At 41.0% G+C, this 24,866-nt stretch overlaps 4 protein-coding genes across 14 annotated transcripts; 3 read left to right on the top strand and 1 right to left on the bottom strand.

The window, feature by feature from the left end:
• The first annotated feature begins 12 nt into the window (after positions 1 to 12).
• On the top strand, positions 13 to 3,684 carry LOC143416518 (transmembrane protein 272-like). 7 transcript variants are annotated; one of them, XM_076881789.1, is made up of 7 exons: positions 54 to 179; positions 285 to 556; positions 741 to 791; positions 1,119 to 1,194; positions 1,273 to 1,323; positions 1,417 to 1,599; positions 3,164 to 3,684. In XM_076881789.1, the coding sequence occupies exons 4-7, from the start codon at positions 1,134 to 1,136 to the stop codon at positions 3,340 to 3,342; spliced, it is 474 nt and encodes a 157-aa protein (XP_076737904.1). In that variant the 5' UTR covers positions 54 to 179; positions 285 to 556; positions 741 to 791; positions 1,119 to 1,133; the 3' UTR covers positions 3,343 to 3,684. The 7 variants fall into 7 exon arrangements, with proteins under 7 accessions (XP_076737906.1, XP_076737907.1, XP_076737902.1 ...); XM_076881791.1 differs by lacking the exon at positions 285 to 556 and having other exon boundaries at positions 13 to 75; XM_076881792.1 differs by lacking the exon at positions 285 to 556 and having other exon boundaries at positions 49 to 179; positions 762 to 791.
• A 1,121-nt stretch (positions 3,685 to 4,805) lies between these two features.
• LOC143417082 (transmembrane protein 272-like) lies at positions 4,806 to 7,609 on the top strand. 4 transcript variants are annotated; one of them, XM_076882713.1, is made up of 5 exons: positions 4,806 to 4,879; positions 5,430 to 5,500; positions 5,595 to 5,645; positions 5,789 to 5,953; positions 6,728 to 7,609. In XM_076882713.1, the coding sequence occupies exons 2-5, from the start codon at positions 5,452 to 5,454 to the stop codon at positions 6,940 to 6,942; spliced, it is 480 nt and encodes a 159-aa protein (XP_076738828.1). In that variant the 5' UTR covers positions 4,806 to 4,879; positions 5,430 to 5,451; the 3' UTR covers positions 6,943 to 7,609. The 4 variants fall into 4 exon arrangements, with proteins under 4 accessions (XP_076738828.1, XP_076738826.1, XP_076738827.1 ...); XM_076882711.1 differs by having other exon boundaries at positions 4,807 to 4,879; positions 5,051 to 5,500; XM_076882712.1 differs by lacking the exon at positions 4,806 to 4,879 and adding an exon at positions 4,887 to 5,234.
• An 850-nt stretch (positions 7,610 to 8,459) lies between these two features.
• On the top strand, positions 8,460 to 13,420 carry LOC143416517 (transmembrane protein 272-like). The gene is made up of 5 exons (XM_076881785.1): positions 8,460 to 8,535; positions 8,744 to 8,816; positions 8,900 to 8,950; positions 11,495 to 11,656; positions 12,356 to 13,420. Exons 2-5 carry the CDS (start codon positions 8,762 to 8,764, stop codon positions 12,562 to 12,564), a joined length of 477 nt encoding a protein of 158 aa, XP_076737900.1. The 5' UTR covers positions 8,460 to 8,535; positions 8,744 to 8,761; the 3' UTR covers positions 12,565 to 13,420.
• LOC101486544 (cornifelin homolog B-like) lies at positions 13,386 to 24,007 on the bottom strand. Of its 2 annotated transcripts, XM_012922268.4 has the most exons (5): positions 22,450 to 24,007; positions 20,049 to 20,070; positions 19,637 to 19,750; positions 17,754 to 17,899; positions 14,491 to 17,513 (listed from the first exon to the last, which is right to left on the bottom strand). In XM_012922268.4, exons 3-5 carry the CDS (start codon positions 19,746 to 19,748, stop codon positions 17,349 to 17,351), a joined length of 423 nt encoding a protein of 140 aa, XP_012777722.1. In that variant the 5' UTR covers positions 19,749 to 19,750; positions 20,049 to 20,070; positions 22,450 to 24,007; the 3' UTR covers positions 14,491 to 17,348. The 2 variants fall into 2 exon arrangements, with proteins under 2 accessions (XP_023008865.1, XP_012777722.1); XM_023153097.3 differs by lacking the exons at positions 20,049 to 20,070; positions 22,450 to 24,007 and adding an exon at positions 13,386 to 14,481 and having other exon boundaries at positions 17,375 to 17,513; positions 19,637 to 19,803.
• Between the last annotated feature and the right edge of the window lie 859 nt (positions 24,008 to 24,866).

Genomic DNA, 24,866 nt, shown 5'->3' with positions numbered 1-24,866 from the left:
GATAGAGACGTTTTGGCTTCATTTTTGGGGAGCTGTCGCGTCGTCCATGTTTTCTACAGTCAATGGTCCGAATAGGTAGGCATGCCTCTGGGAGGGCGGGGTAGTCTAGCTGCCCGGCGAAGCAAATCCACCGACAGCTGAGTGATCGAGTAGAAAGCCGGTGCCGGGAGCAGGAAGAGGTAGGTAGAAGGTCCATGGTAGCATATGGATCAGCCAAAGCTTGAGCTCGAAAATAAGCCATAAGGCGGACACGAATGCCGCTCCGTTTACCCCGCTTCCTGTAGCGTTTCTTGCGGCAGGCAGGATACGCTGGTGAATGAGACCGAGCGCATCAAGCTGGCGCCTCCAAAGGTCCATCGTGAGTCCGAGTCATGAGATTGAGAAAAACGAAGGTCCAAAAGCATCTGCCGGTCATAGGTAATTAGTGCGTTGCCACCAGATGAACATAATCTTAAAAGAATGAGTAGTACTATGCAAAAGTCGAGAAAAAGGAGTCTAAAGCAGGAAGGAGGAAGACGGCCAGCCATACACACCGGCGCATTTTTTTGCATCAGGGGCAAGTAAAAATGTTCATGCATAAGCAGAAGTCAAAATGAAATAGGAAGTCAATTATATCTTTGCTGAGAAAATACAAATGAGCACAGGATTAAAAACGAGAAGAGAAATCAGGGAAAAAAAAGTCACTCAATTCGGAAGTCAAGACCAGTATTTAAATGACGTGAACTCTTCTTAATCCCCAGATGTTCTTCTAATTTTCATAGACAAGGTTGGAGGAAGAGGGACTCAAGAAGGTACAGCATCACCTTTACGACATTTTTACCATTATTTACGACTAACTCATCTCAAAACGTCTTCCCAGTGAAAATGGCTCAGTTTAAAGTTTGCTTGGTTATCTGGTCAGATTTACTGCGACTGTTCATGTTTACACTAGTGTAGTTGTTAAAAAAATAACATGAAATTTACCTAAAATTATACTACAATGTCTTTGTTGGTATTTCATATATCATGAAAAAATTGTAACACTTGTTTTCAAATATCACCCGCCTGACAGCTTTCTGTGTGCAGTGTTGTGATTGTTGTGAACAGAGCTGGAGCTTCTGTGTCTTTTCCTTTTAAAGTTATCATTGGTGACGATGCCTGACACTGACACGATTCGGCACATCCGCAGACCTAAACCTCCATGTGTGGTTGTAGGTAAGAACTGGTGCCACACTGACCTCACATGAGCAGACGCTCCTGATGACTTTAACATGTGTTCTGTTTTTGCTTCAGGATGTTTCCAGGTGATTTTGTGCGTCATGCCCATTGCTCAGTTCATCATTGGTAAGCACAGGTGCACTCACTGTTACCAAGATGTACACATTTTTTATGAATTTATGAAGTGCAGAGTTCAGTAATGTTTCATTTGTCATAAAGGAGCGTTGTACCAGTTTGACTGCCCCAGGCAGCCCTACATTCCCATCTACCTGCTGGTGATGGGAGTGGTCTTCATGCTGCTGGCTCTGCTCTCCATCCTTCCGTGTTCCGCAGGCTTCGGCAGCCACAGCGGCGCCTGGACCTGCCTCGTCTCACTCTTCTTCTTCTGCTGGTTCATTGCTGGTAAGCTGAAAGAGTCAGATGGCTGACCAATCTGTGGACAAACTAAGCAAACCCAATTTCTACGAGCAGAAAGCAGCTTTTCTTGTTTTGCTTTCCAGAAAGCAAATGTCAGAGTCAGCACGTAGGTAAAACCTTCAGACGTGTTCACACAGTTACTTCCTGCTATTGTTACTCATATGTTACTTCTATTGGTTTCCTTGGTTATCTCCATCAGACCACACTATGTATGTGTGTTGTTACAGTAAACTGACATTGGATTTTGATTAATTAGGAAGTAAGAGCTTGTTGTCTGAGACTGAAAGTCTGCACTTCAGTCCACATCTTGATAGTTTCATTTTAAATTCACTATCAAAGAAATGTGTGATTGTTCAAAAACATATAAAAACCATTGTTTTCATGTATCAAAGTTCCTGATATCGGTGATGAACTCACAGCGACCCATGTTTCAGTTCTCCTGTTTGTTTTTGGTTATAACCTGTAACTTTAAAGTTTGGTTTCACTCTAGGACATCTCAGTGACCTAATTTTCTACATATATAACTATTCAAATAAAGCAACTGCAGAAAACATTTTCCATCACTTTTGAAAAAGACAAGTATATTAGGTGTACCATAATTTTATTGGGACATAATTTCCAGAGGTGGGAACTAATACTTTACTTGAGTATTTATTTTTCTGACAACCTTTTACTTTTATTCTAATGTGTTTTGATAAATGACGTATCTTTATATTGTGAAACGTCCTGCAGCGTAAACTAAGCTATACTAGCTTTGTGTTACTCAAAGGTTGCATGAAGATACTGAGCAGTTTTGTGCAGGATAAACAGGTTAGCTTCCGTTAATGTGGTTCATTCACAGTAGATCACTGTGTTGGACCAGTGCACAGTGGCTGTGTTAGGTTACATTAAGTGTAGCAGAGATTAATTTACATTTAAGATGACGACACTTAGATTTATTGGTTGAAATCAACCTTTTTACCAACCTTATGTTGTCTAGTATAAAGACAACGTACAGTAGGGTGAAGCATCTTTACTTTAACTTTATTGATTTATAGAGCACTCTTCACAGGATAGAAAACCACAAAGTGCTTCACAATAATATAAAACATCTGCTGACATCTTGTTAAATTCAGTTGTGTAAATCTACAAAGAGCAGCAGGTCAGCTGATCACAGGCTGCACGCTAAGAAAATCTACTGAAGCTGATCAGAAATTATTGTCAGTTGTGAATATTTGTGTCACCTTGAGCCACGACAACAGATCTTAGTGCTCCCCCACCCCTCTTTTACTGCTTACAGTTTAGATTTGAATAACAACTATACTCTCATCTACTAATATTATTCTATTAATATATTAATATAACAGGAGGCCCTGTTACCTGTGCATATAAATGATTAGTAGAATTGTGATTCAAAGAGCTACTACTTACTTTCCTACTTTCAGAGCCTGGACTTTTTTACTTATACTTGAGTAAAAAAGTGGGTTCAGTACGAATCAGATGAATGCACACTGCTCATGAAACTCTTCACTGCTATATTAAACATTTTATTTTTGCTCTTGTCTTTCAGGAAATGTGTGGATCTACTCCGTCTATGAGCCCAACTACAATAAGACAGTAAGCAGGGATGTGTACTGCAACAAGACGCTCTACCTGTTTGCCTTCTGGACCACCAACATGACCTACGTCCTGTTCGGCTTTTTGCTTTTCTGTACCTGTTGTCCGTGGACTCTGTGTGGTGAAGATTAAAATACATACACAAAATATTTTATGGTGCAGACTTGAGATCAGCGACCCACATTTACATACTGCTAGGATGGGCTGAATTTTAACAGTCGGGGGCACAAGCTCAGTAACCTCTTATTGGTTTGACTTGTTTGCATGTGTAGAGCTCTGTCTTTACATTAGTCTCCCCCTGTGCCATGAATTGAGTGCAGAAAATATCAACAGATATCAAAGATATTAATGTCACTGTGCTAGATGCAAAGATAGGAAGTGTGAACTTTCAACGAACTATATCATGGGAACAATAAACTACCACGTTGTAACTGGTTCCCTTCATAAGAGAAAAATAAAAATATTTCAGTCTTTGTTTGCCGTCATCACTTTTTAATTAAATCTCTCCACCTATGTTAGTTTTTAATTCCTTTAACTGTCATGTTGTGTCAAATTTGACTGATTTAAAAGTTTTACGTACCTAATTTGATTAGACTGACCTAAGATTCCATGACTTTGTCCACAAAGAGGATTTCAACACAAAATATAAATTAGATCCATCTGCATCCAACTTTGTGTGTTTTATTCAACATTTCTACACTCTTGGTTTTCCTGGTCAAAAAAAGCCGGTCATTAAAAATTAATGGGAGAGGCAATTAGCGTAAATAACTGAGTACAGGTACATGCACATTTGTCACATGTACACTTGCAAGCAAGCACCTATACATGTGCATAAACACACACACATACACACATACAGACACCTTGGGTTACTTGGGAAACACTACGCGAACCTTAGTGCCCAGGAGAGCCTCTCTTCTACAGGAATAGCTCACAGGTCACTGTGTGGCACCATCATAGCAGGTCAATACACCTTAAGTGAGACTCTATGTATTTGATCACTACACTGGTGAGGAGGAGAGAGGCCAGGAAACTGACAGAATATAATCTGACCAAGAAATGACTGATGAGGAAGAATTCAGTGATGAAGAGGAGCTGAGGCTGCTGTCAGATTTAAGTTTAAAAAAAGGGAACTTTTCCCACCTGAGAATCAAGTTTGGCTTTTAGCTTAAAATGTCATCAGGATTAACACAGGACCAGCAGAATGTGCCGTACCCAAGAATCTCTCAAAACCGTATGACCAACCTGGAGGGGAAACAGTTTTAGCACAGCAACTGGAAGGAGGTAACCTAGAAAGACACCAAAGACATGGTTAAATCAGAAACATTCTGCATACTGCGATCCGTATTTTGGATCTTAGTTTTGATCAAAAACAGAGCTGTGGGGGGATTTCCACCATGTCACGGTCTCTGCTTTCTATTGTTTTGTTGAACATAAAGGCTAAAATGTCCGAAACATTTTTTTAAAAAGTGCTTTTATTCGTGGTAATATCACTGTTATACAAACGATTATCTGAGTAAATGGCTTGTGAATCCTCATGGCAAGTTCTCCCAGCGCAATGAGACTCTGTAACAGGAAGTTCAGACAACAACACATTCATGTGTGAACACGTTACCAAGTTCTCGTGCAAACATTCTCTTCGTGCCCTTCAAACAAGACACACAGGCAGGTAGGGCTGCAACAAACTATTTAAACTAACACGCCTTTTATTGCTGTCATATAATACATCTGTTTGGGGGGTTTTTAACTACATGAAACACACATAAAGTTTAAACCTTTCTTTTTTGTCTATTACATGTTGGCTTTGGCAAGTATTGGTAAATGGCCTGCATTTGTATAGCGCTTTACTCAGTCCCTAAGGACCCCAAAGCGCTTTACACTACATTCAGTCATTCACCCATTCACACACTGGCAATGGCAAGCTACGTTGTAGCCACAGCTGCCCTGGGCGCACTGACAGACGCGTGGCTGCCGGACACTGGCGCCACCGGGCCCTCTTACCACCACCAGTAGGTAAACATGGGGTAAGTATCTTGCCCAAGGATATTTGGCATGCAGCCAGGAGGCAGCGTGGGATCAAACCACCGATCTTCTGATTTCTCTTTCACAGACTTGTGAACACTGTTTGTGATCTGCCTTGTTTCTCTGTTCATTTGTCATTTGCCTGACAGTTAAAGGCAACCTGAGCTCGTCTCACAGCTTCCTTTGTGTCTCTGTAGGTTTCATTTCTAACTAGTCACGATGCCAGAGAGCGATAGACCTCAACACACTTGGATACCTCGAGTAATAAGTAAGAAAGTGATTTTGAACAGTTTTGCACACATCTGCACATCTGCAGCTGCTGTGTGTCATTTGTAACTGAAACCATGTCTGCCTTCCTTCAGGGTGTATCTATGGGATTTTTCTCATCATGTTTATTGTTGAGGGGATTGTTGGTAAGTGTGAGTGGCTCTATATACAGACTGAATTCATCTACATTCATTTTATGTGTTGGAAGGAAAATTTGAAAAATCAGATAACAAGAACTATGCAACAACGACTTGACAGTTGTCTTCATTTTCATGCTTGTGCTCTGTAGGATGTGTGTACTTTAATGACTGTCCAAGGGCGCCCTCCATTCCCGTCATTCTGGTTTTTTGTGGATTCATACCTGTCTTGTGGGGATTGAGCCGGTTTTTGAACAGGTGCAATATTTTCTTCGACTGTCTGTTCCTCTACCTCTTTTTTGCCTGGTTCATCATCGGTAAGTATCCTGGTTCTGGATCACTTGACCCAGCATTTTGAGGAACTTTGTTTTGAGCAGCCTTATTAAACAGCTCACTTTCTGATAAAATCAAGTTTTGTTCCACGCTTCTACTTTTGGGTCCACAAGTATAACTCCACAAAGTGTGTATCATCAGCTTGTGGCAGTAAGCTTGAAGTTATATTCAGCTTCTTAACAGTGAAGGTTGCTGTTGTAATACACAGCCAGGCACTGCAGTACATACCTGATGTGATTAGCAACATGGTGGTGACAAATGCTGTATTTTTCAAAGGCCAAGTGCAGCTTCTCATGACTGAAATTAGACCAAAAACAAAACTTAAAGCTAAATTATTTTTGGAAAAATGATACCATTATTGCACTGTGGTTGCTGAAAATGCAAACCTGCCACTTCAGCCTCCAAACTGCTCTCAATGCTCACTTTATGATTTTTTCTACTGTTGGCTCTGTACAGCACAAACTGTCAGTTTATGAGAGGTAGCCAATCAGAAGAAAGTTGGCTGTTTGAAAATTAAACTAGATCATTATGAATAATTAGCCACTCTAGAATGAGATTAAATTAAGTCATGCAGCTTTTAAACACAAATAGAGATCAATGATAACCTGGAGTTCAAACATCTTGTCTGAAAAGTCATTTATATTAAGGTTTACTAAATGAAAGTTTTTTAATGCAAGAATAAATGCATTACGGCAATATTTGTTGTTGCCAAGCATGATCAGACCTTATTTTCTGAGATCTTATTTACATTTTTCCAGGTAGCATAATCGTCTACTCCATCTATGAACCCGACTACAACAAGAACACTACAGACACCGATCACTACTGCAACAAGACGCTCTACCTGTCTGCATTTTGTTGCATCACCCTGACCTACGTCCTGACAGGTGTTTATGTTTTCACTTATTTTTTTGCTCTCTGCACCAACCAGATGGTTTACGATGATGAGGATCGGCCACTGCTGTGGAGCTAATCATATGAATGTGTGTACATTTGTGTGTTCCCCACCTCCTCTTAGACCAGTGGACCAATACTGATGAAACAGATTAAAATGGTTTCACAATAATATATATCATATCAAATATATCAAACTATAATGGACTTATAGTACTAATAATAATAATGATGCTGGCTGTAATAAAATCACAAGCAAACAACAAACCAAATATTATACAAATATTTTCATGTGTGCTTATATACAGAACATAATACATTTAATGTTGGTTAATACAGCAACATGCAGTTTTTGATCTTTTGTTAGAGAAATCTTACTATTAACAATTCATACAGATGACTCATCATAGCAGAATAAATGATCATGATCTTCCCTGTTTAACAAACGAATATATTTTGTTTTATTAAATGTGTGATTTTATTTATTTTCCAATATCCATGCTGTTTCTTTCTTCTTCTTCTTCTTTTTAATTGTAAGTAAATAAATAAATAAAATGGGTTAGGACAACAGGACAACCTGTTGTTGATTGGTTCTTGTTGTTTTGAGACAGCAGCTTTGATCATTGATGTGTGGTGTAGATTTAAGCTGCTTCAAACTTCTCTTGTACCTCCGCTAGTTTGTAAGTTAACACCAGAGCACTATTACATTTCCTAGTTGTTTATTATGCTAAACACCCCTTTTTTATTTTATTTTATTTTATTTTATTTTTGCTTTGCTCTATGCTCTATGCTCTATGAGAAAACACACTTCTACCCTGTGGGAATCGCCTGCAGTAATATTTGAGGCCACTAGATGTCCCCCTAATGCCTCTACATCATGCAGTAAATAATTGTTATGACTGAATCTCGAATAACAAATTTTCTCAACATTATTCATTTTCTTTGCATTATTAATATATATCCTTTTTTGCCTTTTGACATGATTTTTTTTCTACACTCAACCATCAGTGAAATTAAATTATTAAAAATAAAAGAGAGTGGTGTTGGAACTGAGAACAGGGCGTGTATTTCACAAGAAGCAGAAAGACCTCGTCCGGCACAGGAAGTGCACTTATACTCTGTCTACAACAATGTTTATGCGAATACGAGGGGAGGCTGATGGAAACCTCTTCTGGGAGTAAAACTGTCAGTTAGAAAAGAAGAACCATGGCCTACTCTCATAAGATTCTGGGGTTTTCTTCAACAGAGGTGTTTACGTTTTTGCTCTGATCTGTGAACACAAAAGAGACCTTTGGAAAACTGAAAACTAACACTGGAAAAAGGATACAGTGAATTTTCTGCAAACCCTGAGCTTTACCCCACATTTCCTTAAATATACAAAAACAAACAAGAAAATAAACGAAAACAGAAAACAGATATTTTTTTTATTGTTAATTTTCTTTATGTAAAAGTGATTCACATGTTTAATTACCATGGAAATGGCTGTACTTACTTATGATTACATGATATAACTGTAATGGGATGGGCAGGCAAAAAGAGAACAGGCGTTAAAGTGAGACAGTGTAAGAGGAAGTTGAAACAATATCATGCGCACATTGCTGTTTATGTGGCCACGTACTTGCAACAGTCCTTTTCTGTATCTTCAAATGTGTCCGGTCAGACACACAAACAGGTCGGTCTGTAACAATCTATTTAATGCTCTCACATAATACACTTTAATTTGCTAATTATTTTAACACAGGAAAGGAAGTTCATGGGCATTTCCTTAAATTGTAAACGATAAAATTCAGTGCCTGGTTTAAAAAGATGGAAAAACATTGACAGATAGACAAATATTAACAGCTGGAGGTTATCTCGTGGCTATCTTTGTGTCTTTGTAGGTTCGACTAATAGTTATCATGCCAGGGAGTCAGAGACCACAATCCGTGTGTGGACTTCGAAACATAGTAATAGGTGAGAGAGTTGAAAATCTTTGCACATGTGTAGATGGTGCACACTGCGATTTGTGACTGACAAAGCGCTGTATCTGCCTCCAGGATGTACCTTGATCATTTTCTCCTTCACATTTGTTGCTCAAGGAATACTTGGTAAGTAAGAGATATTGTTATTGCAATGTTCAGATCAGATTCATGCGAATGTATTTTTATGTGTCACAAAAATCCCAAAAGGTTGATTCTGTTCATCTGGACGTAACGTTTTCAGTTGGAGAAACGTTTTGTGACTCATCCAGGTGACTTCTTCAGTCTCAGCTGACTGCAGGTTTCCCCAATCTTATAAACAGTACATTTGCATAATGACTGAAACCAGCCCACTGAAGGAACACTGGGCTGGGAGGTCAGTTCCTTGATCATTAACATCATGATCATTGACCAAAGCCCACTGATCAATGGCCATGAGTACCATTCACAGAGAGTTGGGGGATGGCTGCAATCATAGCATTGTAAGATGGCGAAAGATGTACCCTTAAGCCCCCTCCTCAATTCAGAGATGGTCTTTCCCTTTTCACGTAAATGGCCTCCTTCACTCTGCGCTCAAACCAGCGTTCCTCCCTGTCCAGGATGTGTACATCCTCATCATTGAAAGAGTGTCCACTGGCCTGTAGGTGTAAATAGACTGCAGAGTCCTGGCCTGACGAGGTAACTCTTCTGTGTTGTGCCATCCGCATCACCAGAGGTTGTTCCCAATGGAGCAAGGAACTGAGCTCCCAGCCCATTGTTTATTCAGTGGTGCTAGTTTCAGTCATTATGCAAATGTAAAGGGTGGGCCATTTATATGGATACACCGTAATAACATGGGAATGGTTGGTGATATTAAAGTCCTGTTTGTGGCACATTAGTATATGTGAGGGGGCAAACTCCTCAAGATGGGTGGTGACCATGGTGGCCATTTAGAAGTCGGCCATCTTGGATACAACTTTGTTTTTTCAATAGGAAGAGGGCCATGTGATACATCAAACTTATTGGTAATGTCACAAGAAAAACAATGGTGTGCTTGGTTTCAACGTAACTTTATTCTTTCATGAGTTATTTACAAGTTTCTGACCACTTATAAAATGTGTTCAATGTGCTGCCCATTGTGTTGGATTGTCAATGCAACCCTCTTCTCCCACTCTTCACACACTGATAGCAACACCGCAGGAGAAATGCCAGCACAGGCATCCAGTATCCGTAGTTTCAGGTGCTGCACATCTCGTATCTTCACACCATAGACAATTGCCTTCAGATGACCCCAAAGATAAAAGTCTAAGGGGGTCAGATTGGGAGACCTTGGGGGCCATTCAACTGGCCCACGACGACCAATCCACTTTCCAGGAAACTGTTCAGCTAGGAATGCTCGGACCTGGCAGCCATAATGTGGTGGTGCACCATCTTGCTGGAAAAACTCAGGGAACGAGCCAGCTTCAGTGCATAAAGAGGGAAACACATCATCATGTAGCAATTTCAAATATCCAGTGGCCTTGAGGTTTCCATTGATGACGAATGGACCCACTATGGTTGTACCCCATATACCACACCAAACCATCACTTTTGTTGTTCCAACAGTCTTGGAGGGACCCATCCAATGTGGGTTAGTGTCAGACTAATAGCGGTGGTTTTGTTTGTTAACTTCACCATTCACATAAAAGTTTGCCTCATCACTGAACAAAATCTTCTGCGTGAACTGAGGGTCCTGTTCCAGTTTTTGTTTTGCCCGTTCTGCAAATTCTGTGCGCCGATCTGGGTCATCCTCGTTGAGATGCTGCAGTAGCTGGAGTTTGTAAGGGTGCCATTTGTGAGTAGCTAATATCCGCCGAAGGGATGTTCAACTAATGCCACTCTCCAGTAACACGCGGCGAGTGCTACGCTGTGGGCTCTTGCTGAATGAAGCTAGGACAGCCGCTGATGTTTCTTCATTAGTGACAGTTTTCTTGCGTCCACATTTTGGCAAATCCAACATTGAACCAGTTTCACGAAACTTAGCAAGCAGTTTGCTAACTGTAGCATGGGAGATGGGTGGTCTCGTAGAGTCTTGCATTGAAATCTGCTGCAATGACCCGGTTACTGCGTTCACCAGATATCACCACAATTTCAATCCGCTCCTCATGTGTTAACCTCTTCGACATGTTAATGGCTGAGAACAAAGAGAAACTTGTAAATAAGTCATGAAAGAATAAAGTTACGTTGAAACCAAGCACACCGTTGTTTTTCTTGTGACATTACCAATAAGTTTGATGTGTCACATGGCCCTCTTCCTATTGAAAAAAACAAAAGTTGTATCCAAGATGGCCGACTTCTAAATGGCCACCATGGTCACCACCCATCTTGAGGAGTTTGCCCCCTCACATATACTAATGTGCCACAAACAGGACTTTAATATCACCAACCATTCCCATGTTATTATGGTGTATCCATATAAATGGCCCACCCTGTAGGCTGGGAAAACCTGCAGTCAGCTGAGAATGAAGAAGTCACTTGGATGAGTGAGGAAACGTTTCTCCCACTGAAAACACTACGTCCAGATAAACAGAATCAACCTTTTGGGATTTTTTTTACCTGGATGACTGACCATGCATCGTGTCACAAAAATAATGGAAAAATTAAATAATATTTCAGACGTTGTGTTTTAGTTTTATTTATTTTTGTGCCCCATAGGTTCAGGACTCTATAACTGTCCCAGACAGACTTTTATCCCATTCTACATGTCCCTGTATGGGATCATACCGGTCTTCCTGGCACTGAGCTTATGGCACAACTGGTGCAACACTTTCCTTTGGTCCATGACCATCATCTTCCTGTGTGGCTGGTTACTTGCGGGTAAACTTCAAATTTTTCTAACACCAAAGTAAACAGAGCAGGAAAAGTAAATAATAAGAAGATTAGTTTGAAAAAATTGAGAATTTCACTACAAGACCTGGACATTTTCCTTGTGAGTACAGGGAGACAAAAACATGACCTTTTAAATAATAAGGTCACATATGTAAAATTTCTTGACTTGGTTAGAAGTTTCTGTCATCGTGCACTTTAGTTTTAGGCATTTTGGCATTTTTGATTATTCTACCTAACGATGACCTCCCTCACTTGCACTAAGATTTATCTGCCCTCATATTTAAAATTACAGTGAACAGCTATAACAAAACGTAAACAATATAACAATTTTATGTCTGCTTCATTTGTCATGAAATAACAAAGGGAACAGGTCTTATCAGTAAATCAGTCGATTTATTTGTAAATTAAACTGATCATATACGTCACGCAGTACTAGCTCCTTTTGAATATATAAGGAGAATATACAATGTTGTGCTGTTGTAATTTTTTGCTAATAAAACTGAATTGAATTTAACAGAAATAAATTTTCCTTATTGTTCCTTGGATTTTTTTTTTTTTACATTTTTAAAATAAACTAATCACAGCAGCATTTTGAAAAAATCTTGAAGCCAGTTCTGCATTTATGTAGAAGCCGTGCAGGTCCATCACTCTCATTCTAATTTGAGATCATTTTTTATATTCTTCCAGGTAATATAGTCATCTACTCTATTTATGAACCCAACTACAACAAGAATATGACACAGCCTGATGTCTACTGCAACACGACGCTCTACCTGTTCGCGTTTTGTTTCACCGTTGTGACCTACATCCTGTTAGCACTGCTCTTTTTAGCTTTCTGCTGTTGTAGACAACGACAGCCCGATGGTGACAATGACACTCAAAGACTTGTGCTGTAATTAAATAGAGATAATTAAAACAAGACAACAATTATGGCAGATGGTGCATTTAAAGACAGTTTTCCTGTGTGTCAGGGTATATACCATGTGCATTCCACAACACTCTCTTAATATGTAAAAATATCCTTGGATAAAGCAAGTTTTAGAGTTGAGCACAACTCTATGAAACGGGAAGATGTGTCTGTGGCTGGACACAAACCACTTACTGTCCTGGTGCAGAAAGAGCAGCATTGTGTTTGCAAATAAGTCACGAAACAGTTTTTCCCCGTGTTCTTTATCATTAACATATCGTGCTGTGCAGGAATCTTGAGCCACCCCTTTTTGTTTGCATTAATATGTTTATTAAGACATGCAAACATACATAGAAATACAGCATATAAGGTAAAAACAGAATCTGTATAAAGTCAATATTTGGTGTGATCATCTTTATTCGTCAGCATTCGTCAGTCTGCAATCTCTCAGTCAAACTTTCTTAGTATTTCTTCAAGTAGTCTTCAGGAATAGTTCTCCAGGCTTCTTGATTTCCAAGCTCTTCTTTGGATGTTGGTTGGATGATTTATAGGTCACTGTTGTTGTCATATTATCATGATCACCATCGTCGAGCATGGTTTTCTGTCAGATACCTATCTGACAGATACAGGGACTGCACTGAAAATGAGTGAAAATGCAGCCAATGAAAGACCTTCAGAAAACCTGGAGAACTATTTCTCAAGACCACCTTAAAAATTACAATTAAAAGTCTGGCTCCTCGGGAAAAGTTTTTTAAACATGAGGGGTGGCTCAAGTCTTTTGCACAGACTAAAAATGTATCTACATATTAATTTATTGTCTTTAAATAAAAACGAATGAAACATTATATCAATATTTCCTGTCCTTTTATTGGCTGATGCCGTCTTTTCCAGCCTGCTTCCTGAATAATATGAAATGACAATTTTCACAATAAAAGCAGGAGATGCATTTTATAAAAGCAAACTTTGCGCTGCTGAGAAACACGTGGCATTAAATTCTTGAGGTAGAGGTCCGAGTGGGTTAGGGCAATTGAGAGGAAGTGTTGTTATCTTAAAACAAAAGCCTGTCAAAAGTGTGTTTGTATTTACAGAAGCTGTTGTGTCTGCAACGTCTTCTGCTGATAGTAAATTTATGAGAAAAGAAGAACCATGACCTACTGTTTTTCCTTGACAGAGACATTGTTGGTGGTTGGCCACGTTTTTGCACTGATCTGTGACGCAAACAGTTCTTTAGGAACCTGAAACCTAAACTACGTTTAAAACCTTAAACTAATACTAGAAGAAAACAGCTTACAGTTTCTTAAAAAACTGAAGCAAGGAAAATATATTTGCAATTTTTCAAATAAAGAATTATTTAAAAGAGTAAGTGGCTGTACTTACTAATGATCAAATGATATAACTGTAATGGGAAGGTAAGGCAAAAAGAGAACAAGTAGTAACGTGAAACACTGTAACAGGAAGTTGAAACAATATCATGACCACACGGCCACAATCTCTGTGCTCATGTTCTTGCGACAGTCCTTTTCTGTATCTTCAAATGTGTCCGGTCAGACACACAAACAGGTCAGTCTGTTACAATCTATTTAAAACTTTCACATAATACACTTTCATTTGCTTACTATTTTGACACATGCATAAAGTCTTCAGGGTTTTTTAAATTGAATTTTTAGCATGCTTGTTTCTTTAAGCCGATTCAGTGACACTATTTTCTTTTGTTCTTGTTCCTGATAGCTTCCAAAACTGATGTATGTCAAGAAGAGTCCTTTACTCCCATGTGCATCCTCAGTTACTGAATCATGTCTGCATTCATGGCACTGAGCGTGTGCACAGCTCCAAGACTGCAGCGCCAAATGGTGCAACATTGTCTTTTGCTCAATCCCGATTGTGTTCTGCTGTTGCTGGTTCCTTGCTAAAAAAAAAAAAAGAAGAAGAAGAAGAAAGAAAAACATATCAACAGCAGTAGATACCTGCTTTAAAAATATTATTTACAGACTGCACTGCCAGAATAACCAACAACATATAGACTGTGTATATATACATTTATTTATTACATTTGGAAAATGAATGCCTTAAAGTATCTACTACAATATTAAACCCAAATGCAACAAGAGCACAACCAAAGCCACTGTCTACTGCAGCGAGACGCTCTGTCTGTTTGCATTTTGAAACACCAACTAGACCTGCATCCTGGTCACAGACCTGCATCTCTTTTTTTGTTCTGATGACGATAATGAGACTCAAACACTTGAGTTTTGCTATTAACATATCAGGTACCTAGAAATCACTGTGGAATAGACTGTATGTGAATTCTAATGCACGCATTTATTTTATTAAGGTCTTGGCTTGAAGGAGATTACTAGTTGGCGTCACACATAAGGGTGACAAAGTGATGTTTCTTCACTAAGAACTTTGAGTGAAATGACCTCATTGAAGCATACATAGTTTACAGTACAGACCTTATTAAATACAATTACATGTGCATTTTGGTGAGAAGCTTATATGCATTTTAATGGTTTCTTATAGTAGGCAAAGTTCCTTTAAAGACCGCACTGTCATGAGGCTCCTCACCTGTTTGCGTTCATGCTGTACAATACTGCCACCTTGTGTTTAAAGGCGTCTGTGTCCTGTTTACAGCAAGCTGAGTGGCCAGTAACTAGTTTCTGGAGGTTTGCGCATGCACATTTTCGGTAAACCTCTGGTCTTTAATGGTAAACCGAGGGGAGACCAGAGTCAGGCGCATGCTGGTCTGCTTTTACTTCTCTAAGATCGGTCATTAGCCTTCCGTGATTCCGTTTCATAAAAGAGGAATTTCCTCTTGCTAACCAACATGTGTGATGCAGACAGGGGCGGATCTGCACGGATGGCATGGACCACCCTAAAATAATCTCTTACCACCCCTGGTGCCACACTAGTTTTGCATACGACAGTACTAGAGAGAAACGTGGACGGTTCATTCTCTGCCAGATCCTATAGTTTCACATTTCTAAAAGAAGTAAAACATTTCTTATGTTCCACTTTCTCAGTAATTTGACTTTGTACTTTTTATGTGATATAGCTGACAAACAAATGATGTAAAGGTAGATTTGTCATAGAGAAATGATTTAATCACTGAATTGTGACTGATTCACGAAGGCATTTACATGTGACCAAATCTTCTTACCGTTAACAGTTAAAGTCCTGTCAGACACTAAATGATAGCCCTAACAAACTGTTTAATTCTCTCACTTAATACATTTCAATTTTATTTAATAATTATTTTGCCAAATGTAGAAAATATTTAAAGCTTCACGTTCTGTTTGCGATTGACAGCCACTCAGAAAGCTGGTTTAAAGAAACCGGAGGTAAAAGCACTTCAAGCACTTTGAATCATTTAATCAGTTTAATAATTTCAATTTACCGGTCGATCTACGTCCCTACCCTCACCTATGGCCACGAGCTGTGGGTAGTGACCGAAAGAACGAGATCGCGGATACAAGCAGCAGAAATGAGCTTCCTCCGAAGGGTGGCTGGCCTCTCCCTTAGAGATAGGGTGAGAAGTTCGGCCATCCGGGAGGGGCTCAGAGTAGAGCAGCTGCTGCTCCACATCGAAAGGAGCCAGCTGAGGTGGTTCGGGCATCTGACAAGGATGCCCCCTGGGCGCCTCCTGGGTGAGGTGTTCCAGGCATGTCCCACTGGGAGGAGGCCCCGGGGCAGACCCAGGACACGCTGGAGAGATTATATCTCTCGGCTGGCCTGGGAACGCCTTGGTATTCCCCCGGATAAGCTGGAGGAGGTGGCTGGGGAGAGGGAGGTCTGGGCCTCTTTGCTTAGGCTGCTGCCCCCGCGACCCGGCCTCGGATAAAGCGGATGAAGATGGATGGATAATAATTTCAACTTTCAAATAAAACAGATACAGTACTGTGCAGATGTCTTGACCCAGCCCTCATTACTTTATATTCAGGACCAATCATGAGAAAAAGAAAGTAGAAGGAAGCACGTTACAGTGAAGTGCTGAAACTAACTACAATCATGAGTTTGTGGATGGAAGTCACCTTGTTTATACTGATGATGGCAGGAACACAAAGATAGATGTAAAAGCTGTCAAAGAATAAGCACAAAGCAGTTTCATCCAATACTCTAAAACAGCGGTCCCCAACCCCCGGGCCTCGGACCGGTACCGGTCCGTGAATCGTTTGGTACCGGGCCGCGAGAGTTGAGGCTCAGGTGTGAAATGTATAGTTTTCAGGGTTTTTATCGGTTTTCAGCGTTATTTTGTTACCGTTTTTATCGTTAACTTGGTTTTCCTGGGTCTTTTCACGCGTGTTATGAATAAATCTTTTTTCAGTACCGGTACTAGTTTTATTTTGTTGTATTTATCCACGACACCTTAAAGGCCGGTCCGTGAAAATATTGTCGGGCATAAACCGGTCCGTGGCGCAAAAAAGGCTGGGGACCGCTGCTCTAAAGTGTTGTGTGATTGGGAAGTGCATCAAAACAAGCAATGGATAATGACCATCACCCACTGTACAGTACATTTACTATGAGTATATAAAGAGAAGTATGGAAGGTCTTACTTACGATGTCCTTATCACTGTCATATCACAATAGTGAATTTGAATAGTTTTTATTTGAACACTGGTTAAACTCAGCTCTGTAGAAGAAAACTATTACAATAACAGCCACAATATTGTGTAAAAAAGTATTTTTATGGCCAGACACCTTTCCTCATATACCATTCAGCACATTAATAAGTCAGCAAAAGTAAAAAAAATATGGCTTCAGCGGTGACATAAGCCCTTAGCCAACAGCCAAACTGGTTGTACCATATCCACGAATGACCTGTGTGGTGATCACAGTTGCGCTGGCGGGCTGGTTCTCCCTGATCTTCTGCTCACGATGCATCTGGCACCAGGCACAGGGGTAACAGAAAAGTACTGTGCACCAGTCCTCACAGCCAGAACCCTGCAGGGTGGAGAAGAACAAAATAAGCAACAGCGCTGGCATCCAGTCAATTAAGACACACAGATTTTTCATTATTCTGGACCCAAACCAACGTGACTAGAAAGAAAATCAAGCAGCAACCTCCAAGGTTTAAAAGTGAAGCCAATGTGGAAGACTCAAAACTTCACTTCCTCTAGTGGCCACCTCCATCTTTTAAATCTTGTCTGTAACATAGCCCCTCCATCTCTAACCCAGCCTTACTTCGATGTTGTGTTGCTCTCTGATGGACTGGCGGAGTAAGCAGGACACCACGCCGCAAATATCCAGGAGTGATGCGCAGCAGCACCATCCATGTTTACTAACTGTCATGCACTGCATGCAGGGGAAGCACCAAAAGCCGCAGCAACCTTCAGATAAAAAAATATACAGATTTAAACTGCACAACAAAAAATGTAAGGAGCACTTTTCAGTCAGATTATCACATCCACTCAGTTAAATCGCCTGGATATTGATGTGGTCAGTTAAGCAGCAGAGACGGTTGGTTATCAGTTTCAGGTACTTTGATGTTAACGAAATTAAGAATAGCTGCACAAGAGAAACAACAATGAGACAACCCCCACAGAAGGCCGCTTATCCATCAGAAGGACACGTATCTGTTCCTTTATGCAAGGAGGAACAGGATGAGCATTGCCAAAGCTATAAATGACCACCAGCTAGTGTAAAAGTCTCTGACTGAACAACCAGAAACAGACTTCATGAGGGTGCCCTGAGAGCAAGTTCACTGTGAGCTTATGTGACAGATGTGAAAGGATCTGGTGAAGCCATGGAGAACGTTATGCTGGTGTAACATCTTTCAGCATGAGTGGTTTGCTGGTGGGTCAGTGATGGCCTGGGGAGGGATATCCATGGAGGGACACACAGACCCGACACCCTGACTGTCATAAGGATGAAACCATGGACTCACTGTTAGACCTTACGCTGGTGCATTTGGTCCACGACAATGCTTGGCCTCGTACCGAAAGTATGCAGGATGTTGAAGTTCATACCTGACCTAATCCTGTGAAGTACCTTTGGGACATTATGTTTCGGTCCATCTGACAGTGCCAGGTTGCACCTCAGACTATCCAGGAGCTCAGAGATGCCCTGGTCCAGATCTGGGAGCAGGCCAATGATGTCAGGCATACATGCACAACAAAACTACCACTTTCATTACAGGTGAGCTGCTCTAAATAAATTATGAAATTGTATGAAATTATATTTAATGTGTCAAATAGCAGTGTTTACTAAAACACATACTTTTGTCATGGCAATAATGAAGCAAAGACTATAAATAATTCAAAACACAAAACACTGAGTCACCGACCCAGGATCATGACAACTTTGCTGCTTTAGTTCACCCTTGTCATGTTTTTTGGTAGCTTTGGTAGAAACCAAAAGACAGGAAGAAAGAGAAGAAATGCCAAACCCTGAGAATGTTGCCTTCATGTGAGGTTTCAATTAGTTCTCTGGGTATTTAAACACTTCTCATTCTTGCTTTCAATTTGTGTGTTCCCTGTGCACGTGCTTCCTCTTCACATCACATGATCTGCATGTGTTCTGTTTGGTCACCTCATTGAGTGGTTCATTTGAAGTTTTCAGCTATCATTTTTTTTTAACTTTTTTTGGTGGATGGCATGAGTTTGTTCCAGTTTCCAGTCAGCTAAAATTAAAATAGTCCTTTTAATAACCTGCCTGTAGGTCCAGTGTTTGGCTCCTCATCCTCGCAGCCTTTCTTACTCAACCAATGAAAAGATATTTGCTTCTACCTGCAGAAACACCTTCACCACAGCATTTATGCCTCCACACTGTTGATAATGTCATTACATGTTAGGTCAGTCATGTTATGGCGTTCATTAAATTTCAGAAGGTTAAACTAAACATTAAAGTGTTCAGAGACTAGTTTCCCAGTTCGCTTAGAGCACTCTGACTCCATAATGCTACTAAATGGTTATTGTTATGAGACAGTCTCAGATATTTTATCTTCTTGATTTTTTACTGACATCAGACTCTCTGCTACCTTACTGCAAACAAAGTCTGAAACAAAGCTGAGGAAATCGCTCATGTTGAAATCCCTGCTGTTTGTAGAGTTTGCTGGGTTCACTTACAGGTGTCCATATCAGAGCAGCAGTCACAGAGGTCGGTGCTCCATTGGCTAGAGTTTTGAAAAGCCCTGGTGACTGTCACCACCTCGGTGGTCTGCTGGTGGATGGTAGCCATGACTGTAGGAAACAAGACAGAAATGAAGACGCAGACTGAAATGTTTTTGTGGTTATAGCTCTTGTGTATGAAGACATTTAGTGCTAGAATATGAAAATATGACAAAGGAAATCTATAAATACCTTGGACCAGCTGTAACACTGATTTGTGTACAGTACAGAGGAAAGAGTTCACCATGCAAATTACATTATATTTACATTGATGTATTGCAACTATGTCTTCCTGAGAAAAATTACATCAAATATTACATTCATGAGTTCACAATGATTCACTTCATCAGTTTAAGAAAGAATGTCTTACCTTCTTCTTCTTCTCTCTTTCTCTGAGAAAAAACAGAATGAGACGTTTGGGAAACTCAGCATCTTTCCACAAATCAGAAAGAGGAAGTGAAAGTGGAGGTCAAGTCTGTTAAGGGCTCCGTGCACACACACGCTGTTGAGAGTTCGCCTGAATAACTCACTCTCCAGCTCCGGTAACTAACCTTCCCTAATACACACTCAACGTCTTTCATGCAGCACAACCAAAACAGTAACATTGCAACAGAGATCCTGAACACACACACACACACACACACACACACACACACACACACACACACACACACACACACACACACACACACACACACACACACACACACACACACACACAGGAGGACCAGGAGAGTCGCAGACATCAAAATGTAAATGTAATAATTAAGTGTGCAATAAAGTGTGCCTTAATAAATTCATTTATAAATTAGTTTTTAATTTCTTTGTTTTATGTAAATATCAATAAAGTTAGTCCTTTTGTTAGACTGGTGGGTGTAGCCTGCCCTGCAGTAGCTGGAATAGGCTCTAGCCCCCCCACAACCAATGAACTATTAATTACCTAAACATAAAATAAGGATTTGAACAATGGAGACAATATGAGGATGAGCCAAAAGCAGGACCCAAAGAGCAGACTCATACAACAGTGAAAGGATTTTATTTACAGTGAAAATAGCAACTTAAATGAGGTGATGAGTGCAGATTTCGTGTGCTCATCTTAAAGAGGGAGATGGGGAAGGTGTGGATGAGCACTACTGAGCAGCAGTCATGTGCTCCTGCCACATCTCAGTGTTAATAGTGCTCTAGTTTTCATACAAACATGGCATGTCAGCAACATTGTGATTCCTTCTGTAGCAAGCTTATCAAAGAATCTTCTCCAAACACAGCATCCCAGCAAACTTCAAACCCAGAAACACACTCAGACAAAAACTGGTTCATCCCAAGGACAAAACTCCCAAACACCAACTAAACAATGTGGTATTTGCTCTGCAATGCAGCGAGGAGAGCTCAGACTTCTACATTGGAGAAACCAAAGAGCCACTTCGTAAACGCATGGCACAACATGGAAGAGATGAGACTCAGTCAACGCCTTTTGTCACACCTTGGCACATGTGATGAGGCACGTGATCGACCCTCTTAAGGGACACTCCTGCTAGGATTTAAATACCTGGGACTCACCACTATTTGATCATAGAACTGAAGAAGTTTTATGGATAAGATGTTAAATCTTTAAGAAACTTAAAGAAGTCCAGTCGCTTTCATTCCAACCTCGTTAGATTACCATGACCTAGATGACGGTGTCAGGGGTTTGTGTGTGGATGAGAGGAAGAGAGGACAAGGACTCGTGGCTTGATTGAAGATGAGAATGGCGTTTATTATACAAAATAGATCAACAGAACGTGAACGAACGCTGACTGGCTGAACTGAAAGCACACACGGAAACGACAACATCACATCGACAATGACACAACCCAGAACAGAGAGAAACTGAGGGTTTTAATACAGGGACTGATGAGGATGATAATGAGAGACCGGTGAGTACACAGCTGAACATAATGAAACAGGAAATGAAAAATGTGGAAAATAAACAGTGAACATGAACTGAAAATGCTGGGTCAACGACCCAGGAACCCTGACAGGCGGAGAAACTACACAGATGTGTGTGTGTTGTGTGTGTGTGTTGCTATGCCTGGATCTGGGGTTCTCCCTGTGGGACATTGTTATGGAGGGTGAGTTCCCCTCCCTGCTGCTCCCCACTCGTTGTTACAACGACCAATACTGGACGTGTAGCTCCAGAGCACCTGACAAGGTGTTGTGGCATGATTTCTGGCCTGTGCCCTCAGGGGATGCAGTTGGGATGTTTTGTACCTCTTTAGCGCACAGCCACCCCATCTGACTTTTCCTCGGCTCGTGCCATGGCCACTGTCCTCTGCCAGGGTGGACTGCCCATTGCGTCTGGTTGTCTGGGGCTCTTGCCTTTTGACTATGGGCATCCATTCCCTCCCCTCTTTCTCTTTCTCTCTCTCTTTCTGTTTCGTTTCTTTTTCGATCCCTCCTCCTTCTTGTCTTTATTATCATCTCTTCTTCTGTCTTTTGCCAACCTGGCCCTCACCCCCTATCAGCCCTGGCATAATAACCAGTCTGATAATAATGTGAATAATAAAATAAACTGAAATGAGTACCAATAGGAGCCTATACAGAGTCTACAGCGCTCCTCTTGGCAAAGCAAATGTGTTTGGCTCAACAAAGCATTCAGACCATGTTTTTACTAAAAGTGCCTGACACGACAGGTTTAAAAAAAAGAAAGAGGGAGAAAAGAGAAGTTAGAGATAAATAACTCTAAATCTGGCTGTAACTAAATTAATAAATGGGAACAAATGAATACTGCTTACTTGTCACACTGTAGTTTAATCCAGGAAGCTTAATATTTGCAGGGTTAAGTTTCTCTGAGAATCCAAATATGGTGGCGTGATCCGGCCAGATGAGTGAAAGATCACAGCAAACAAGGTTACAACTTGTTACAGTTGTAACCTTGTTACAGCAGTTACAGCAGCAGGGCCAAACATCAGAGAGCCTTAAATGTTTAAATGTTACCACAAATGCTGCAATAATAACTCCCACTCTGGCTTCTTCTTAATACGCCGCCCCAATGACAGAGCTCAAACACAGCTGAGTGGAACAAACCTCAGCCCCTGCAGCTTCGCCCACAGCATACCAAGCATAAACTAAAAACAGAACCAGCCCCAGCCTGCCCAGACCCTCACAGACAAATGGTCAAGAAGACAAAGTCTATAGAAAATGCTGTTTTTTAATATATTACTATTCTGCCATGATGTAGCTGGGCTACTTTTTTATTTTGCGAACATAGAGGTAGGAGTGAAATCTTAAACCCCCTTGTGCCAGTCTGTTAATACTTCTGCGATCATTCCAAACACACACACTCAAACAAACTAAACTGGTTACATTCATAAACATTTGGCCCCAATATGTCAGTCTTTCACTACATTTACTGACATACAGACAAAAGAATGCTTGGAAGCCATGACTAAATGAGCTGCTAGAGGAGATTAACTGGATAATAATGCACATGTACATAGATAAATATTTACTTATCCATGTGGAAATAGTGTTGTAGGTCACAAAAATGCTGTTACATCCCACATAGCCAAATTGGTATGGCCTGGATCTAGTCCACACAATGTGCTTACACATGGCCCACATGCCGCAAAGAATGACGGCCCTTTGGTGGCCCAGATCTGGTTTGCCAGAGGTGGCCCACACATGGGCCAGCACAAGGCCAGTTGCAGACACACTGCTGGCCCTGTGCTGGCCCAGAACAGTTTCAGCTCTGGCCCAAGATGTCAGCCTAATGTGTACCTTAATCAAGCCATGTAATAACAACATGTGCCAGAACATAATAGTGCAAAAGTACCACGACAAAACTCTGTTCAGAAAATGAATGGACTGATTCTTATATAGTGCTTTTCTACTCTCCCAGATTACTCAAAGTGATCTATACAACAAGCCACACACTTTCTCTAAATTGCACACTTCTTAACTACATTGACACTTTTGACATGCAGAGTAGAGAAGCCAGGGATCGAACCACAAATCTTCCAGTCAGGAGGTGACCTGCTCTACCTCCTGAGCTACAGCCAACCAGTGGTACACATGAGTAAGCCCTCACTAGGTTTTGGATAAAGTGTACACTCACAAACCTGCATTTGAAGCATTGGCTACCATAGCAGTATTGGATTGCAACATGGCATTTGGGTCTTCAAACTAAAGTAGCAAAATAGGAACATAAATAGGAGCATCATTGCCAGAACTGGCCCACATCTGGTTGACATACACCCTGCCATGACACCAGTTACTCAGACCTGTTTTCTATGAGCCTGGGCCACATAAACCAAACCACAATTGGGCCAGATGTGGCATGCCACCGCATAAACAGTGCCATCTACGCCGGGCCTGGCCCGTATCTGGATGACATACCACTTACCATGACACAAGTCAGCCAGCAGTGCCGGCTTGACACCAGATTCGGGCCAGACCTGTCTGCTACTTACTGGTGTAATCTGTTACTTATAAGTAACATCATGTAACAGCAAAAAGAGCTTCTGTGTTTTCAAAACCACAACATCTGATCAGGTTCACATCAGCTGGCATGTTATGGTTGATGTGTGTGACCCTTAATAAAATTTAAGTTTTGCTTGAATGATGCAAAGACAATCATCAAATGTTTGGTCATGATAAGTTACTCATATAGACCAAAAGCCGATGAAACCCAACTTTATATATCCTTAATAGACCTCTATGAATTGAATCATTACTTATTTTTAATCTCTGGCTCTCTTCCACAGCATGTCTTTTTTCCTGTGTTCCTCCCCTCACCCCAACCAGTGCAGCAGATGGCCCCGGGTTCTCCAGAACCCCCAGCTGACGTGGCTTGATACTGGCCGGGTTCTCCTGAACCCCCAACTAAAACACAAGACGACTGGACGCAGAGGCAGACTGCTGAATCAGTTCTCCTGAACTGCCAGCTGAGACAGACAGCGGCGTGGGAGCCACGAAATGCTGGATTGGCTCACTCGAGCTTCCAGCAGGAGCTGATGCATGGCCAGAAGGCGTTGAGGTCCCTGGCTAAAGGTGTAGATGAGTGACTGACTGGATGGGTGACAACACTGGAGTCTGAACTGGTGACAAAGCTAATGACTGCGCTACTAACTCAGGTACTGACTGAGTTATGGACTGTAACAAAGGTTGTAGTGATTCTGATTGTGATAGTGGCTGAGTGGCTGACGGGGCT

This window comes from Maylandia zebra, linkage group LG3 (genome assembly GCF_041146795.1).
Source record: "Maylandia zebra isolate NMK-2024a linkage group LG3, Mzebra_GT3a, whole genome shotgun sequence".
In the NCBI taxonomy this organism is placed as follows: domain Eukaryota; kingdom Metazoa; phylum Chordata; class Actinopteri; order Cichliformes; family Cichlidae; genus Maylandia; species Maylandia zebra.
This window is presented reverse-complemented; position numbering and strand designations above follow the sequence as displayed.